The 18,879-nt window shown below is 50.7% G+C and overlaps 1 protein-coding gene and 1 long non-coding RNA gene across 4 annotated transcripts in view; one reads left to right on the plus strand and one right to left on the minus strand.

The window, feature by feature from the left end:
- The window catches only part of LOC140619179 (uncharacterized), a 29,744-nt gene extending 27,106 nt beyond the window's left edge, over nt 1-2,638 (plus strand). Inside the window, exon 4 of one of the 2 annotated variants that reach the window (XR_012019104.1) lies at nt 1,935-2,638. This is a non-coding gene — a long non-coding RNA (uncharacterized lncRNA). The remainder of the gene's footprint in view (nt 1-1,934) is intronic. The other variant, XR_012019107.1, reaches the window with a different exon arrangement.
- Nucleotides 1-18,879, minus strand: part of AACS (acetoacetyl-CoA synthetase) — a 58,088-nt gene that overhangs the window by 25,567 nt on the left and 13,642 nt on the right. For both annotated transcript variants that reach the window (XM_072802154.1, XM_072802153.1), the window contains exons 4-8: nt 16,162-16,275; nt 12,784-12,881; nt 6,671-6,785; nt 6,378-6,459; nt 3,487-3,634 (exon numbers count right to left, since the gene is read on the minus strand). In XM_072802154.1, the coding sequence (XP_072658255.1) occupies nt 3,487-3,634; nt 6,378-6,459; nt 6,671-6,785; nt 12,784-12,881; nt 16,162-16,275 (557 nt within the window). The remainder of the gene's footprint in view (nt 1-3,486; nt 3,635-6,377; nt 6,460-6,670; nt 6,786-12,783; nt 12,882-16,161; nt 16,276-18,879) is intronic.

Below are 18,879 nucleotides of genomic sequence, written 5' to 3' on the forward strand. Positions count from 1 at the left end.
ACCACAGCGCTCTCCCTTGGAGCAGGTGGGCACTGGCTTGGAGATAACAATCACTTGAACTCTTCCAGTAAGTGAAACATTCACACACCAAATCCACTGAAAGGGCTGGGGGCTCCCTGACGCCAAGAGCCTGCAGCAAATTCCCCTCCCTTTTTTTTTTTTTTTTAAACTTAAAATCCGGTATTTAGTTTAGGTCTGTATCTTCATCAATGAGGTCTGCTTCGAGCCTGGCCTATTTATAACCCTACATCTGTTCTCCTGTGCCTCATCCTCCTCCTCTGAGGCGGCACAAAACAAGCCAAGCTTTGCTTCTCTCTCAAGAATCTCTCTGAATGAACCTTAATTCACAGCAGTAGTTTTGCCCTTAATTTTTAAGTATTTATGGCTGAGTCTGAGGAAGGAAGTCTGAGCAACATGACATCATACATCTCAAGCAAGAAGAGGAACTTAATTTCATAGAAAGAAGAGGCAAGCTGCTTTCTGAGACCTAATGTTGACTCAGAAAACACAAGCCCGCAAACCAGGAACACCACCAACAGCAAAGCAGGGGGACAGCCAGTGTCCCCTGACTGTGCGCGCCTCCCCCTTCCCACTGTCTCTAAGCTTCCTGTTGAGGTAACTCTTGAAAACAGGCAAGATGCTTAGTCACTTCTCTGGAGATGCAAGAGCCTAGTGAAGACAGAATAAGTCTGATTTTTCCTGACTTTTCCATACTCTAAATATACCAAGGCATGATGATTTTATGAGCAAGCCACATTATATCTAATACATTTTTATGCTCCTCTCCTAAAAGTGACATTCACTATGCAAAAAGCACTAAAAATAAAAGTGCAGTTAGACATTTCAGTTTTTCCTAAAATGTCTGTTGTTTTGCCACACATACCCCACCCTTGTCTACAAGGTTTCTAAAAATGCTCCTCTCTTGAGCTCGATAACAGGCCTGCGACCAAGCAGACCAGAGCTCCCCTCTCCAAGGAGAATGTTATTCCAGTAACCACAGTAAATGACATCTTAGACTCTGAACACACCCGACTTGATTTAATAAAACAGGATGGTTTGAACAAGGTCAACTCACTCCTACAAAAAAGGCAACTCAACTGGGTTTGGCCAGTGTTACTTATAGGCACCCTGAAGTCCCCCTCCCTTCCACCTGGCCCTGAGAAGTCACCCACAGGTTCCTGGTGTATCTGGCAGCTCCGTGTCACCATCTGAGATCAGGCCTTCAGCGAATCCAAATCCAGGTAATAATGGAGCCTCGCTAGCTAGCTCCTTTCCCCATTCAGATGGAAACACTCTGTGAAAGCTCTATAAGGCTCTAAAATGATTCAAATGGAAATGTCCCCCTTTTGTGGAAGGGATTCAGAGTGCTTCCAGGCATAGGGAACATCTGTAAAAGCTAAATGAACTAGAATAAGAGAAATTCTATATTTGATTTTCAAATGCCGCCATCCCATCAAGCGATAGCTAGAAAGCGGTTTGTGAACAGGAGCTTTCTCCTCTGGGATAATCCCCCTTCTTCAGAGCCAGGGGAGAAGAGAAGGCTATGACAACGTCTGACCCCGAGACTACGGGGTTCTTCTCCTCCCTCCAGGCTCAGCCAAGTGAGAGAGAAAGCTGGAAAGCGGGTATAGAGAGTGGCAGAGCCTGGGCAGGGCATCTGGAAGGAGCACCATGGGCACAGACCAGCAGGAGGATGCTGGCTCCGAAACCTGCCCAGGACATTGCACCGGAGTCAGAAGGAAGCTTTCCCATCAAAGCCAGGAGCAGGATAGGATGGCATGAGGCCAGGAGGGACTGTGGTCCGAGAAAAGCACCAAATGCCCTAGGAACTGTATCTCTGAGAAGCGACATGCTTAGATGACAAGTATAAAATAAATGGGTATCAGGTGCCTCCTGATGTGATGTGCTGAGAAATGTTTTTGCATCACTTCCAGACGGTGTCACCCAGATCTAACCAGGAGGAAGCACCCAACGAATCCAGAGAGCCATTCTGCAAGACTAGCAACTGAACTCCCAAGATGCCAACGTCGCAAAAGGCGAAGGGGGAGTGAGGAGCAGCTCCAGAGTGAGGACACAGGGAGGCGTGGAAGCAGGCTGCTGTGTGGGGTATTGTGGGGAAGGTAGAAGCGTGTGAACGGGGCCACACATCAGGTAACAGTATCACATCAATGCTGACCTTCCTGAACATGACAACCACACGAAGGGCGTATGGGGGAGCATTCTCGTTCCCAGGAGACATGTGCTGAAGTATCCAGGGTGAAGGGCCGACTCTCAACTCACTCTTAAGGGGTTTTCAGCGAAAAGCAGAACAACATGTGTACCACACGGAGACAGAAGCCAAGCAGAAGAGTCTTTGCAGAAAATGTTAGGAAGGGATGCTGATAATGTTAAGGGTGGCAGAGTCTAGCTGATGTGCCTGCCTGTGGAGCCCATCATGCTGCTCCTGCAGCTTTCCTAAAGGTTTGCGATTGTTCCAAGAATAAAAGGTTAAAGTCACTAATTGGTACAGATAAAATCTCATGCTTCATTTCAGGTGCTTCAATAAAGCTGGACTTCTAATGAAATTCACAGGAAAATGAGTACATGTCGTGGGCCAAACTGGGGGTCCCCGAACTCATATGCTGAAGCCCTGAAGCCCAGGACCATAGAATGTGACTCCATTTAAAGAGGTGATAAAGTCAGAGAGACCACAAGGGCGGGTCCTAATGCAATCTGACTGATGAGCTTACAAGAGGAAATTGGGGCAAAATGCGAGCCCCCAGGAATGTACACAGAGGGAAGATCAAGTGAGGGCACAGGGAGAAGGCAGCCGTCTACAGGCCTGGGAGAGAGGCTTCAGAAGCACCCAACCCTGGACCCCCTGGTCTCAGACTTCCACCCCCGGCCCCATAAGAGGCACATCTCTCTTGCTGAAGCTGCCAGCCCATGGTGCTCGGTGACGACGGCCCAGCCGAATACTGCGGCATGGTGAGCTTCTCTCAGCTACCTGCATTTTCCAACATGACCCAGCAGCTGTCACAGCGTCTGACCACAGTCCACAGGCAGCTCTGTCTGACCATGCCATGGAGCACACACACACATCCACACACATGCTGCTAACACGACAGCCTCATGCACCACCACCAGCACCTCTCATAACCCTCGATGTGCTCACAGGTGCTGGCAGGGCCCACCCACCACATTTACAAGCACCTAGGGCGTCACAGCCACAGTGTGAAAGTCACGGGCTTACCCAATGCACACCCCGCCTTGGAGGCACCACGCAGCCTCTGTACCCGTCACAGCAGCAACAGACACCCACAGCAGCTCCCAGGACCTGGGCTCAGACTCACATCCCCACACTACCCCCACCTGAAGAGGAGCTTCGAGATAGAGTCTCTGGGGGAGGGGGTGCAGTCTGGCTGGGATGGTGGTCTGGGGTGCAGACTCGGTGGCTACTTTCAGCAGCTCGGAGACCCCAGGGGAGCAAACGGTGGAGGAACGTACCCCAGTGGAATGCACCATGCACTTAGGCGCTCCGGTGGTGCCCGACGAAAACATGATGAAGAGTGGGTGGCTGAAGGGCAGCTGCTCGAACTCCAGCTGTGGGGCCTGCTCGCCTTTCCTGGTTGCAAGGAAATCATCCAGAAACACACTGGGGGCAAAACATACAGAAACAAACAGTGAATGTAACAGAATGCTCAGGTGCATCTGCTGAGTCTTCCCAGGCTAGATGTGGCCGCTCACTGCCCTCTAAGGCTACCTTGTAGGATTTCAAGGGGAAACAAACCTGGTTTGGAAACTTTCCAGGAGGAAGGAGAGAAGTCAAATCTTACAAATTCAAATTCATGCGGAAGGGAAACTAACTGAATGAGTGAAAATATCGAGTTGCTTTATTAGCATGCTGGCAGGGCCAAGGACTGTCTCTTCTGAGAATCTTTCGAGTGCTTTCACAAGCACTGTGCAGAAGGATCACTTAGAATTAACACATCCCCAGTTTGTACGCAAACTTGGGTTAAGGAGGTTGTGAATCTAACACACATCTGTGCTGCCTCAGTGAGGAGCAGGGAGGGAAGGGAGGGACCAGAATCCTGAGCTTCTGAACCACTGAAGGTCGGAACAAGTAGGTGGGGCCAAGATCCAAAGACTGCAGCTTCTACAACAGAGATGCTTCCAGGCAAATGTATGCATCACGTGTCATTGAATACTACTCCTGAGGACAACAGCCAGGTACAAATCTCTGTCCAGACACAAAATTAAGCCTGGCTGGGGGTTTTTGTTTGTTTGTTTTTTAAGATTTTATTTATTTATTCATGAAAGACACAGAGAGAGAGAGGCAGAGACACAGGCAGAGGGAGAAGCAGGCTCCATGCAGGGAGCCCGATGTGGAACTCGATCCTGGCACTCCAGGATCACGCCCTGGGCCGAAGGCAGGTGCTAAACTGCTGAGCCACCCAGGGATCCCCAAGCCTGGCTGCTGACTACTACCTAAGAAATCTGCCCCCAAACCGGACATAAAGCGCGAATCCATGTGGCCAAAACCAGCCAATGAAGAACACATTTGTTTTCTGAGCACAAACAGGGCAGCTGAAGCCACAAACCATCCTGGGGGAGGTTCTTTTCCTATGTAGAGATGAGCAGGAACCTGGATCCTGGCCCTCTCTCTCCACTGGCTTAAAAGGGGGGGGTGGGGGGTAATAACCTGCTGTTTTGACAAATGGAACTTTCTCTCTTCTGTGGAAGGGGAAGAATGAGTTAAACTCTGCATCAATCTGCTGAGGATAATTACTCTGGAACACACGCACACGTACAAAAGGGAAAAACTGTGCTGTTGTGCGTGGGAAGGCCTCTTAAGGATAAGAGGTCCTGTGAAGGAGGCACAGAGGTTTATAAAGGGCGTCCAGAATAATCTGACTCCAAGAAGTAAACAAACAAAGCCTTCTGCTCCAGAGTGTCAGGAAAATTATTCCCTGTGGAACCTTCTGGCAAACAAAAGCCCTGTTCCACCTCCATCTCCCATTCGAATCTCATTTACACAAAGTGCCCAATCTAATCGGATGCTTCACACAGAGAAAAACCTTTTCTTCCAAACGGCCTATAAATCACAGTAAATAGCAATTACTCTTGTTGCTCTTCTAAAAATGAAAATCCCAAAGGGCAGCCCCATGCCCACCCCAGGTCTCCAAGCCATAGTTTATCCATAGCATCCAGTAATCATAGGACGAAGAGCAGTGGAGGCCTAATTCCTAGAGCGGGCTAGAGGGAGATTTTTGCATTGTATCAAGCTAAATGAAGTGGCTAACATGATTCTATAGGATGCTCTAATTTCACATCAATTGCTAATGAACACATTCAGAAGGATGAAAGCTGGGCCACTGTGGGGCCCCTGGCCTGTGTGTGCTATGGCCCCCAACAGAAAAGCAGGGGAGCCATGTTCATGGTGTGAACTGGGACCAGGGCTTGTCATCTGGCTGTAATTTATCAAGGTTGGCAGGGTTCCCACGGTCTAACGGACAACCCTCACAGGTAAACACAACTGACCTCAGAACTCTCCTTCAGGGATCCCTGGGTGGCGCAGCGGTTTGGCGCCTGCCTTTGGCCCAGGGCACGATCCTGGAGACCCGGGATCGAATCCCACATCAGGCTCCCGGTGCTTGGAGCCTGCTTCTCCCTCTGCCTGTGTCTCTGCCTCTCTCTCTTTCTCCGTGTGACTATCATGAATAAATAAATTTAAAAAGAAAAAAATTAAAAAAAAAAAAAAAAGAACTCTCCTTCAATGACTGTTTCAAGAAAAAAGAGAGAGGTATAACTCCAAGAATTTGGGGACAGATTCAGCTTTGACCAAACCATAACCCACACATCCTTGATTCCTATTCCAAAATAAATCATTCATAATTCTCTTTGGTACTTAAGGCATGTGATGTACCAACTTACAAATGTCAGAAAAACAGAGAAAGCTACTATTAGCAGTGAGGACAAAAAAAAAAGTCCTAAGAGAGAAATACATATACACATGTGAGCGTATTTACATGTGCATATTCATGCATACACATATACATGCATATACATGCACCACACATGCATGCACACACAGCAGCAAATGTTAATTCTATTCCATCAGGGAGCTAGGCTTGACCTGACACTTGAAAGGGACAGCAGAGAGACTGACAGAGTATTCCTGGGGCACTCTCTCTGTTCTGCCCACTAAGTCTCTGAGTGGCCTCGGAGGATTCCCTCTGGGGCCTCAGATGGCCAATTACAAAGTGTGGTTTTTAACCAAAACCTCCTACGCCTCTAAAACACTACAGCTCCAGTGAAAGGATTCTCAGAATCAACTACCAAGCGGGACTTCTGGTGGGTTCTGCATGGAACCAACAGTCAGCATGTGGCTGGCTTACCTATTCGGAATTTTGGAAATGTCTATCTTCTCTTTCGAGGAAATGTAAGGAATCAGCACCACTTTTTTCAAGTCAGGAAGTCCTGAAGAGAGGGGAGGAGGAACACAGGCTTATAGGACACAACATACTTAGTGGTTGTATTTTTTACAAATCTAACACAACCGAAGGAGGGGCTTTACAGGGCTCTGTTGCTTGCGGTTCAGGGGCCCTTGTGACCCTGGGGCTCCTGGGCACCCCTCACCCAAACATCCTGCCCCCTGCTGTACCAGCTCAGACCCAGGAGAGCCACACACCTTTCACCACCTGTTGCAGCTTATCCATGTGGCTGTACTCTTTGCTGTTGTACACGACGGCCTCCACGGAAAAGATGAGCTTAGGCTGAATCTGAGAGAAGCGGTCCAGAACACCCTGTGAGTGGAAGGAAAGGGTTGTCGCATCAGTCATGCAAGAGGCAAAACCCCGCAGCAGCCAAAGGGTCTGCTTCGAGGGAAAGGAGACTCATTACCGACACACTAGCTTCATTCCTGTGTCCCTGTCACCTGCGGCCACTAAAGAAAGCCAAGCAAACCATGACTTGCACCTGAGAAGTAAACATCACTTCAAGGAAAACATCAACATAAGGAAATACCAAAGGACTTACAAATAGACACTGAAATAGCAAAGTGCAAGTTAGTAAGATGGGGAAATTGTGAAGTGAGTCTTGACACTACCAGAAAGAACCCCCACTCTGTAGAAAGAGCCCCGAACATATCTCTCTAGCACATGAGATAAAAGACTTGCCTTTCAAAAAGAAGGAGAGGGGTCTAACTCCAAGAACCTGGGGACAGGGAACCCTGGGTGGCGCAGCGGTTTAGCGCCTGCCTTTGGCCCAGGGCGCGATCCTGGAGACCCGGGATCGAATGCCACGTCGGGCTCCCGGTGCATGGAGCCTGCTTCTCCCTCTGCCTATGTCTCTGCCTCTCTCTCTCTCTCTCTCTATCATAAATAAATAAAAATTTTTTAAAAATTAAAAAAAAAAGAACCTGGGGACAAATTAAACTCTGACCAAACCATCACCCACTTAATTCCTATTCCAAAATAAACCACTCACAATACTATACAGCACCGCAAAAACACTTCCATATTTTGGTTCTCTTCTAATCCTCAATTAAAGAGGTACGTGAATCCTCCAAATGGTACTTTTTCCCAATGAAACGCACAGCCCTATAAACATGTATGCTAGTAAACAGCCTCCACTTAAAAGGCAGGCTCAGGGCGCCTGGGGAGGCTCAGGCAGTTAAGCATCCGACTCATGATTTCAGCTCAGGTTGTGATCTTATGGGTCATGTCAGGCTCTATGTTCAGCCGGGAGTCTGCTTGAGATTTCCTCTCTCCTTCTCTCTCTGCTTCTCCTCCCATGCACACACGTGAATGCTCACACGCTGTCTCTCAAATAAATAAATCTTTTAAAAAATAAATAAAAATAAAAGGCAGGCTCACCACACTGTCTGTTTATACCACACGTGGAATTTGCCATCCTGCCAAGCACACCTCTCTCTCTGAAAGAAGCCATGCCTGCCATGCAGGTAACAGTTTGCTTCTGGAACTGACATGAACTGATGCGAACTGACAGGTGTAGCCTCCCACTGACATGCTCAATACAACCTGAGTGTTCTCCCAGGGGTGACAGGTAAAAGCACTCCCAGTCAGGTCTCCCTGAAGTTCAGACCTGGGTGGAGCCCTCTTCATCCACAAACATGGCACCTGGGGATACCTGGGGGCCTCAGCCAGTTAAGCATCTGCCTTGGGCTCAGGTCATGATCTCAGGGTCCTGGGATCCAGCCCACATCTGGCTCCCTGCTCGGCAGGGAGTCATCTGCTTCTTCCTCTCCCTCTGCTTCCCACCACCTGGCTTATTATGATCTCTCACTCTCTCTCTCAAATAAATAAAAAAAATCTTTTAAAAAGCAAACACAACACCTGAGAAGGCACCACCCAGAATGGCCCTTCCATTCCCTTGTACATCGGTCCAAGGCCAGCGGTTTATAATCAACACTCAGATTACTCTAAGAACACAAGCTGTGAAGCCACGATTTCCTAAGAAAATCCCAGTCTTCGACACCACAGGGAGGTGGGAAGCAAAAGGGAGAGGCATAAAGACTGGGCAGCTCGTCCATGCATGTGATGGGAAGAGCTACACTGAAGATTCGTGAGAATCACCAGGACAACCATGAGGCTGAAAAAAGTCACAGCGGTGATGTACAAACTCAATACAGCAAAATAAATTGTACTCTTAAAGCTCAGGATTCCAAGATGGGCTGAGAGCTCCTGGTTTATCTGGGAAAGAAATTTTTGCCAATAAAAATCCCGGAACAGGTACTGAGTGCTGTGTGCTAGGCCCCACTCAGGCTTGCTATAGGCCTCCCCACATTTGGCCTGCACAACCCCTGGGGCAGGGCAGTAATATATACTCCACATGCTCGAGGCAGTACTGCTAGGGTGAGTAACATGCCCAGCATCCACAAGCAGCCAGGGGTGGAGCTGGGGCTACAGGCTGGTACACTTAACTGGTGGTGCTGTGACCACTTGGGAAGACCAGCCCACGGGACAGGAAACCAGAGGGCAGAAGAAAACAGGGCTGGATCCTCTGCTGACCAAAGCAGCAGGAGGAAGAGGGAAGCACCAGCCAGAGCGACCCAGAGAGCGCCAGGGGGGCACCTCTCCTGGGCAGCGCTGGGCGGGAGGGGAGAGGCTGTTCCCAGGCAGAGGGCACCACTGGCAATGCTCAGGGAAGGGAAAGGCCAACAGGACAGCCCTGGATTGGGAGGGGTTGCCCAGAGCTGGACTGGGAGAGCCTGGAAGGCAGCAGAAACATCTACAAAACATCTAGCACCTGTCCTGCTCTCCCCTATGCAAGGTGACAACAAACCCAGGATGAAAGGACACAGCCCACCAGGGGCTGGGACTCAGATATCACAGAGCTCTCAGCCATGGTGACAGCCAACCCACAGCAAATACCACAGTGCTTCAGAACCAGAGGTCTGGGCTCTGGCCACGCACAAACTCAGAGGCCCCAGGTGGAGGCTGTCCTGGCTGATGAAGCACAAGTCAAGATCTCTGAGCATCTAGGGCAGCCCCGGTGGCGCAGCGGTTTGGCGCCACCTGCAGCCCGGGGTATGATCCTGGAGACCCAGGATCGAGTCCCACATCGGGCTTCCTGCATGGAGCCTGCTTCTCCCTCTGCCTGTGTCTCTGCCTCTCTCTTCGCTCTCTCTGAATGAATAAATAAATAAATCTTTAAAAAAAAAAAAAAAAGATCTCTGAGCATCTAAAACCAGCTGTTGGCCAGTCCAGGAGAGCCGCTCGGCCACCGCCGCCTTCACGCTGCAGTGAGACAGGCACACCTGTGATGGTACATCTGACCTGAATAGAGTGCTGGGCCACCGATCGGGCGTTGACACCAGCAGCCTGTGTAGACTCATGTGGACAGCCAGCCAGGGCAGGGACAGCTGCTCTATTTATGTGCATGCATACCACGATCTGAAAACGTTCTGAGTGTGCAGGCGCAGCTCTCAGATGTGTGAATGTCAGAGGCTGGACTCCCTGAATGTTTTTGAAAAAGCTACCAACTCAAAGGTAAACAAAGAAGTTTCCCAGAGTGAAGCATCTTAGTGGAAAGGTGTCTGGCCCTGTCATTTCCTGACCACGAGAAGCGCTCTCCTGAGGCTCAGGCCATCAGGCAAGAAGGATTCCCCAGGACCCAGCATTCTTAAGGCTGTGGAGAGAGTGGAGCCACGCTGCCATCTAGTGCACACCAGCATCTGCAGAGCAGCCTGGAGAGGCATCTGGTGGTGACACTCTGCACGGGGCAATGACCCACGACAGCAGCCAAGTGGGAGGTGGCTGGACACCTGCCTTCATCATACCCCTTTCCACCCCGTACCCAGAGACACAACACACCATCAGGGCAATCAGGAGCTCTGTTCTCTGTGAAGAGCCCACATTCCAGCCCTAGAAGGTTATGACCACCCCCTGGTCCACATATAGCTCTCCCAACATCTTTGTGACTAGCTCTAAAGCTCTGATGTCACTCAAAAACACTCCCTCTTTGGGGTATTGGGTTGTTGTTGTTTTTTTTTTAAGACTTATTTATTTATTCATGAGAAACACAGAGAGAGGCAGAGACACAGGCAGAGGGAGAAGCAGGCTCCCTGTGGGGAGCCCCATGTGGAACTCGATCCCAGGACCCCAGGATCATGACCTGAGCCCAAGGCAGATGCTCAACCACTGAGCCACCCAGGTGCCCCTTGGGCTTTTTTAGTAAACATTTTATTTATTTATTTGCCAGAGAGAGAGAGTGCACACACACACACAGGCAGGGGGAGTGGTAGGCAGAGGTAGAAGTAGACCCCCCGCTGAGCAGGGAACCCAATATGGGGCTCCATCCCAGGACCCAGGGATCATGACCTGAGCCGAAGGCAGATGCTTAACCAACTAAGGCGCCCCAGCACCCACCTCTTTGATAACAGGCTAACACATACTGACCTTGATGGGTGTGTCCAGTGCTGCCACCAACTGAACACAAGCATTAATCCTGTGGTCCTTACTGGCTCCCCATAGCATGTATTGAGGACACAGCCAGGAAGCAATAAAGCCAGACCTGAACCCAGGCAGGAACCACCACACCACACTGTGCTCCCAGCCCTGCTTCTGAGCAACACAGCCAAAAGGCTGATGAGGATCTGAGGTTAACAGTGCCCAGGATCCCAGCCCCAGCCTCCTGGGACCCTCCTGTGAGGATGCCGCTGGCCCCAACAGCTCACCCGGCCTTGCTGAGAGCCTGGGGTACTGGGCAGGCCACATGGAGAGTTCCCACCTCGGAGCAGTCCTTGCTGATCCAGAGAGGTCCTCAATGGGACAACCAGGCATAGCCAGGGGAAAGCCCCAGGAGAAAAACCATGGCCAAGCAGTGAGGTCTAGGGCAGCCACTCCTCCCTGAACTTAGCAGAGCCCTCACCCTAGACTCAGCCAATCACATCACTTCTCCAGGCCCCTGTGCCAGAGAAGCATGTCTGTCCCTCCTTTGCATGGTGTGGGGGAAATGAGACATACCTAGACCACCTTCACCAGAACAGAAAGCCTCAAGGTAAATGTGAGCTTCAAGCTCATACACAGAAACCTACCCTGCAGCCGAGACACACACTAACCACAAACCACTGAGCCCCAACATCGCTAGTGGCCGAGCCTGCAGCCGAGGGGTGCCAACCACAGGCCTGAGCCTCCCATGCTCATCTCGTGGCCCTCTCTCTTCCCATGGCCCCTGTTTCATACGTGAAGAGAAACAGTTCACCCAGGGGTGCACCATCAGCAAGGCCTGGCCAACCTTCAGCCGCTGGGCTGCGCTGTCCAGTGCCCGGAGCAGGGGCCGTGCCAGGAAGAGTGGACAGGGTCATGGATGCCCACTGTACCCTTTAAGGGATCTGTCCTTGAGGCTCCCAAGGGCCCTGCCTCCCCAAGGCTCCGCAATCATGAAAGGTCCCTGGCCCCAGGGAACTCCTGTTTGGCTGCTTCTTTGTCCTGCACACTGGGGTTGAGCACATGCTTCCTGCCCCCACCTGGGTCACTCAGCAGCTGGCTGCACCCCAGGTCCTAGGTCCCCTTGGACCTGCCCTCCTCCCACACACAGCACAGATCCAAAGTAAGAGATCAGAAATGGACTCAAGTGCACAGAGGCCTCAGGGGAACTTCTGTGAACAAGGCCAGATGACCATCTAAAGAATACAAACATGAGAAAATCTCCTGTGGTCACAGATCCAAGGAGAGATGACCAAGCACCTCCAGCTAGATCTTCACGTGCCATCTGTCACTTGAACACATGCTCACGCAGTCCCTACACATGGACAAAACATTAGTAACAGTAGAAAGAAAAAGGATTCATTTGTCTTTAGATTTAAAAACAAGACGCAGGGATCCCTGGGTGGCGCAGCGGTTTAGCGCCTGCCTTTGGCCCAGGGCGCGATCCTGGAGACCCGGGATCGAATCCCACATCGGGCTCCCGGTGCATGGAGCCTGCTTTTCCCTCTGCCTATGTCTCTGCCTCTCTCTCTCTCTCTGTGTGACTATCATAAATAAATAAAAATTTAAAAAAAAATAAAAATAAAAATAAAAATAAAATAAAAAAAAATAAAAACAAGACTCAGCTCCTCTGGCTCCTTCTCTCCCATCATTCTCATGTCACTGGCTGGTGAGGTGGGAGGCCATCATGACAATGTCTCCCTCCAGCCCTGCCAATCCTGCACCACAGCTGTCCACACCCCTACCCAAGACGTCAGGTGGCAGAGCCTGCCCTGGCGGAAATCACACGGGAATGTTTCCACTGCAGTGGCCACCCACCCACGTTGGCCCCTCAGTGGGGACCCCTACTTACGTTCACACCAAAGTCTGGGGATGTGGAACTCCAGACGGCACCGATGCTCGCCGCAGCCAGCATGGCCTCCACGGCATGCACACCGTTGGGTAAATAACCTGTAATCAGTCCAGGGAGAAAGGCTTGGATTTGGGGTATGTTGGATGCGATGGACTTCTAAAAGGTTCTACTGACAGCCAGGGCAGGAGTGGGGAGAGGGGCTGGCTCTGGCCGGTCCAAGGAGCATGACCAGCCCCACCTCACCCCGATGCCTTGACATCTCCCACTCAGAAGGTCCCTCCACTTACTGCCAGCCTATCCACGTCCTACTGTCACCCCCTCTGACCCACTCCAACCAGAGTGATCCCTGCAGCCCTTATAGGATCCGGCCCCAGCCTCCTCTCTCTCTCTGTTCCACCTCCCACTCTGAGCTCCGTAACAACAGCCTTCTTCCAGTTCTCCAGTTGTTCTAAGCATCCCCTGCCCCAGGGCCTTTGCACAGGCTGTCTACTGTGCCTGAACATGCTTCCACACACTTGCCTACCTGACTGCAAACTCATCATTCAACTCTCAATACAAATGAAACTTTCCCAGAGACACCTTCTCCAAGGCCACCTGATAAACTCAGGTTCGCTGGCCAGTCCCCACAAAGCATACTCTATTTCTCCTGACCAAATTAACCTTAATAATCACCTACATCTACTAATCATAATTGGCAATTTCATATCTGGTTCTCACGTGAGGGCAGGGCCTTTGCCTGTTTTGTTATTTGCTTTACCAAATGCCTTTTACTATGCCCTGCATATCAAGGCCCTGAGATGTTGGTGAGCTGGCTGGCTGGAAGATGGATGGATGGATGGATGGAAAGACAGGTGGACAGATGGAAAGAGGTGGACAGATGCAGGCGCAAAGGAGAGGCAGTAGGGGAATGAAGACTATGAGCAGGGCAATCAGTCACAAGACCTAAAAAAGCCTGTAAGGGGCAGAGAAGCACCACAGACCCTCCATCTGGCAAGAGGCTGGGCTTTTCTGACAAGAGACGCAGGGAGTCTTTGTGGCCAGAGAGACTGCGGTCAATTACATAGATCATCCTAAATGTTTCAGAGGAAAGGAGCAGGCACGAGGCATCGGGGCACAGGGGGCCATGGCCCAGTGCTCCCCCACCTAGCTCCCCCAGTGGCCACAGAAGCTCCACAGCCCCAGGGCCCTGAGCGCAGCTCTCACCCTTGCTTCCCTCCCTGCTGCTCTCAGGTGCCTCTTGACCACAGCGCTCAGGACTTCCATTCCTTCAGGTTGGCCGTATCTCCCTGCTGAGTCAGGAGTGTCCACGAGGGCAGGGCTCAGCCCAGGGCTGCACCCAGTGCCTGGCACCAACAGGCCCATGGATGTCAGCTGAGCTTACTGTGTAAATTGCAGTGTCCCTGAGGCAGGACAGGACCCCGTCCCAGGAGGCTGCACACCCACACTTGGTGGACACGGACAGAGGACCAGGAGATGAGCACATCACAGAAAAGAGAAGCCCCCCTTCCACAACCCCAGTGCAGTCTCTGAAGCCCCTCGAGCATCTCCCCATGTCCTCTCCGCCTGGGGAGTCACTCCCTCTCACCCTCTTCAAGGAAACACAGCCCCCATCCTGGAACTATGGTCAGGTCACATTAGTGTCCACACTGTAACACTCACAAGGGCAGATCACCGGGCACTAGCCTGACTTCGCAGAGTCGGGGCATCTCCCAAGAAAACACAGCCCAGAGGGAGTCTCGGCCACCTGCCCTGACATACCCGGTTCTCCACTTCTCCCTCTCTCAGAAAACATTTGCTTCAAAAGAGATTTTTTATAAAAAATGAAAATTGGAAGAAGGATCTCCTGAATTCCTTTTCTAGGAAAGGGTAGATTAAATTGAAAGAACCCCAAATATCGAGGCTTAGCCCACACCATGCCTGCCATGACCACGGGCCCTGCACCAACATTTGCTCACTCCATGTCGATCCTCCAGCCTCCCTCCAAGATGCAGCTGCAAACAGAAGACAAACACCTGTCCTCCAGGATAGGACAGACAGATGTGCATGTATGCACACAAATAATCCCAAGATTTCTGGCAGTCAGTAAAGACAACAAAAGAACACAAAGCATGGTGTGGGGATAGAGTGGTGTTGGTTTGCCATGGGACAGCAGGGACCCTGCTGAGACGAGCAACCACAGAAAGACCCCAGGGAGGGCTAAGACAGGAGGCAGCTAGGTGTGTCCCTCACTATCTGGTTCCTTCTAGTCAACTAACACATGAGCAGGGACTCCGTGCCCAGCTGTCATCAGAGGAGACCCGGGTACAGGCCTTTACTCAGTTTACAAACGATAAGGCCGCCCTCTTCGCAAACACACACTGAATGCCAGCTTGCGGTGAGCTCCCCCAGGAGAGGCACAGCAGCGGCTCCTCCTCCTGCCACCCTTGCCCTGTGGCCCCGGTCCCACCACCACAGGGCAGGGGAGGCGGCCTAGCACCCTGATCACAGGCCTGTGTGGAAGATAAGTCTTCTTATCGCCCCCCTGCTTGCCCCTGGGGACACACCTACCCACATCAAAGTTAATTGCAGTTCCCTACAATGGAGAACAGGCCTACATTCAAGCCTTTAAACTTTCTCCAGAAGTCTAAGTGAAAAGAAAACTGTAGGGGCACCTGGGTGGCTCAGCGGTTCAACGTCTGCCTTTGGCTCAGATGGTGGTCCTGGGGTCCTAGGATCAGGTCCCACATCGGGCTCCCTATAGGGAGCCCGCTTCTCCCTGTACCTATGTCTCTGCCCCCTCTGTGTCTCTCATAAATAAATACAATCTTCAAAAAAAAAGAAAAAAGAAAAGTAAAGAAAAGAAAAGGGAAAAGGAAAAGGAAAAGGAAAAGGAAAAGGAAAAGGAAAAGGAAAAGGAAAGGAAAGGAAAGGAAAGGAAAGGAAAGGAAAGGAAAGGAAAGGAAAACCTGAATCGTTCTAGGTGGGAAATGGTGACTCACCACCTAGATTAGGAGAGAACAAAGGAAGGCAGGGACTGGGGAGGGAGAAAGAGCCAGGCCTCCCCTTCACATCTCAGGACTCCAACCCTGGTTCCTCACAGACAGTCCTTGCCAGCCACATCACCTGCTCTGCACACCCAGTCCTCTGTACCTGTCACCCCTGTAGGTACCCTGCACCCAAAAGCCTCAGGGCCTTTGCACAGACGGTCCCTGCTGCCCGACTGCCCTGCCCTCTCCCTGCACCACAACCTTCCTTCTTCATCAAGCCTCCATGGAGTGTGGACCACTAAAGTCCCACGAGGCTGCATGTAATCTGCCATCTTGTCCAGAAGTTGCCTCCAAGCCAGTCACTCTGCCTCAGCCTCCCCACCCAGCCACAACCAGAACCAAAAACACTTACCAACCACCCGGTCTCCTTGTTTCACACCCATTTTCCGCATTGCTGCTGCAAACAAAGCCACTTGTTGCCGCAGTTCTTCAAACGTCACCTTCACAATTTCCTCTTTGCCTTCCCCTGGGGAGAAAAGAGACAGACGGTAGAGACAACCCTAAAGAAAGATTCTGAATCACAGACAAGGAGGAAAACTTGCACAGTTTAAACGCAGTATAGAAACGCGTGCCCAGAAATGTCATACAGACATGGGTTGACTCAACTTCTTGGAAGAGAAGGTATATGTGTATGTGTGGAAGTTAGCCTAAGACAACAGAATGATCAACCTCACTATCGAAGAAACGTGCATGCATGACAACAGTGAGATACGAATTTCCACCTAACAGGTGGCAACAGTGGGAAAGGATGGTGTGCCAGTGGCCTCCATAACAGCCCCAGTGAACCATGCCCATGGCACTCCTGATCTTGTGTGGGTCTGCCCACGCTGAAGCAGCCTGAGCCAGGTAACCAATATGACATGGGAGATGACAGTGACTTCAGAGCTTGATCACAGAAGACACAGCAGCTTCCACTTAGCTCACTCGAGAAGATCCTGCTGCCACACAGTGAGAAACTGAGGCCTCCTGCCGACAGCCATGAGAGTACGCCATCTTGGATGTGGATTGGCCCAACTTGGTCGATCCTTCAGATGATGCAGCCCCTGCCAACATCCTCACTGCAACTTTATGAGAGGCTCCCAAGCCAGAACAATCTAGCTAAGCCCATTCTGAATGTACAACCCACAGAAACTGTGAGACACTAAGGGTTTAGGATTTTAAGCCAGGGTTTATGGGTAATTTGCTACATAGCAACAGAAAATGAGTATGACCAGGGCACCTGGATGGCTCAGTTGGTTGATCCTCCAACTCTTGATTTGGGCTCAGGTCATGATCTCAGGGTCCTGGGACTGAGCCCCATGTCAGGCTCCATGATCAGCACAGAGTCAGCTCAGGAATTTCCCTCTCCCTCTCCCCCTGCTTGTGCTTTCCCTCTCTCTCTCTCAAACAAATGTGTTTTTGGTTTTTTTTTTTTAAAGAAAATGACTATGACCAAGACTCGATGTTGCATCGGTGTGAGAAAACTATTTGAATATACTTTCTAGGGCAGCCTGGGTGGCTCAGCAGTTTAGCACCGCCTTCAGCCCAGGGTCTGATCCTAGAGACCCGGGATCAAGTCCCACATCAGGCTCCCTGCATGGAGCCTGCTTCTCTCTCTGCCTGTGTGTGTGTGTGTCTCTCTCTCTCGTGAATAAATAAAAATCTTTAAAAAATGAAAAATGAATATACTTTATAAGGGAAAGACATTATTCCTCTGACCATTACCTTTTTCTTTTCTTTTCCTTTTTAAAAAGATTTTATTTATTTATCCATGAAAGACACAGAGAGAGGCAGAAACATAGGCAGAGGGAGAAGCAGGCTCCCTGTGCTCCATACAGGGAGCCTGATGTTGGACTTGATCCCGAAACTCCAGGATCACGCCCTGAGCCAAAGGCAGATGCTCAACCACTGAGCCACCCAGGTGCCCCTGACCATTACCTTTGATGCGAATATTTTATTCCTGACTGCTAATTGCTGTTCGATTCTACAACACAAAGCATCACTTCTCCAAAGTGAATAAACATCCTGATTTCTCTTTGGTGTAAATCTGGCTTTTCCATTTACTTAAAGTTACACATGCCTACCTCTGGTTCCTTTCTCTCCTCACTGGGCAGCCTCACAATTACCTCTCCCACATTCTCACTCTCTCATATGATTTCCTATCTTATAAAAACACTCAGCAACCTGAAACCCACTGTTCAAAGACAAAATGTGCCACGCAGGCAGCTGTTCTTGGAACTGCATCACTATGGGGCTGATGCATACTGCTTTGCTCTGCTCGCTGGAGCATGAAGGCACCAGTGAACGCTTTCCTTTGGCGGCACCTCGTGGCCTCGCCTGGGATCATATGTAGGAGGGATGGAGTCTGCTGAGGGTGCCTGAGCACCTGCATGCAGGGGACAGTAGGAATGGAGGAAACAAAACACAGTGACCTTAGAGTTCCCAAGCCGATAACCAACCGATCTAGGACTCTGCTTAAGAAGGTACCCTATCGGGGAATCCCTGGGTGGCTCAGCGGTTTAGCGCCTGCCTTCGGTCCAGGGTGTGATCCTGGTGACCTGGGATCCAGTCCCGCATCAGGCTCCCTGCATGGAGCCTGCTTCTCCCTCTGCCTGTGTCTCTGCCTCTCTCTCTCTCTCTGTGTCTCTCATGAATAAATAAATAAAATCTTTAAAAAAAAAAAAAGAAGGTACCCTACCTATCTGTAAAGTATGTTTGATCCCCAGCTTGAGGGCACTTATTTCCATGGCAAATACAAGGGGGGGGCTCATTAAAAGAAGGAGCTCCCATATCTAAAGAGAGGGAATGGTGGGAGAAGGAGGGAGGAAGAAGTGTGGAAAAGACACAGCACACCCAGAATTACCACCACACCTCCCTCACCCGCACTCAAGACACAGCCAGGTTTAAAGTTACAGGGTCTAAGGGCAACCTGGGTGGCTCAGTGGTTGAGTATCTGCCTTTGGCTCAGGTCATGACCTTGGGGTCCTGGGATCCAGTCCCACATCAGGCTCCCCTCAGGAAGCCTGCTTCTCTCTCTGCCTATGTCTCTGCCTCTTTGTGTGTCTTTCATGAAAAAATAAATAAAATCTTA

Source organism: Canis lupus, chromosome 27 (assembly GCF_048164855.1).
Source record: "Canis lupus baileyi chromosome 27, mCanLup2.hap1, whole genome shotgun sequence".
NCBI classification, from domain to species: Eukaryota; Metazoa; Chordata; class Mammalia; order Carnivora; family Canidae; genus Canis; species Canis lupus.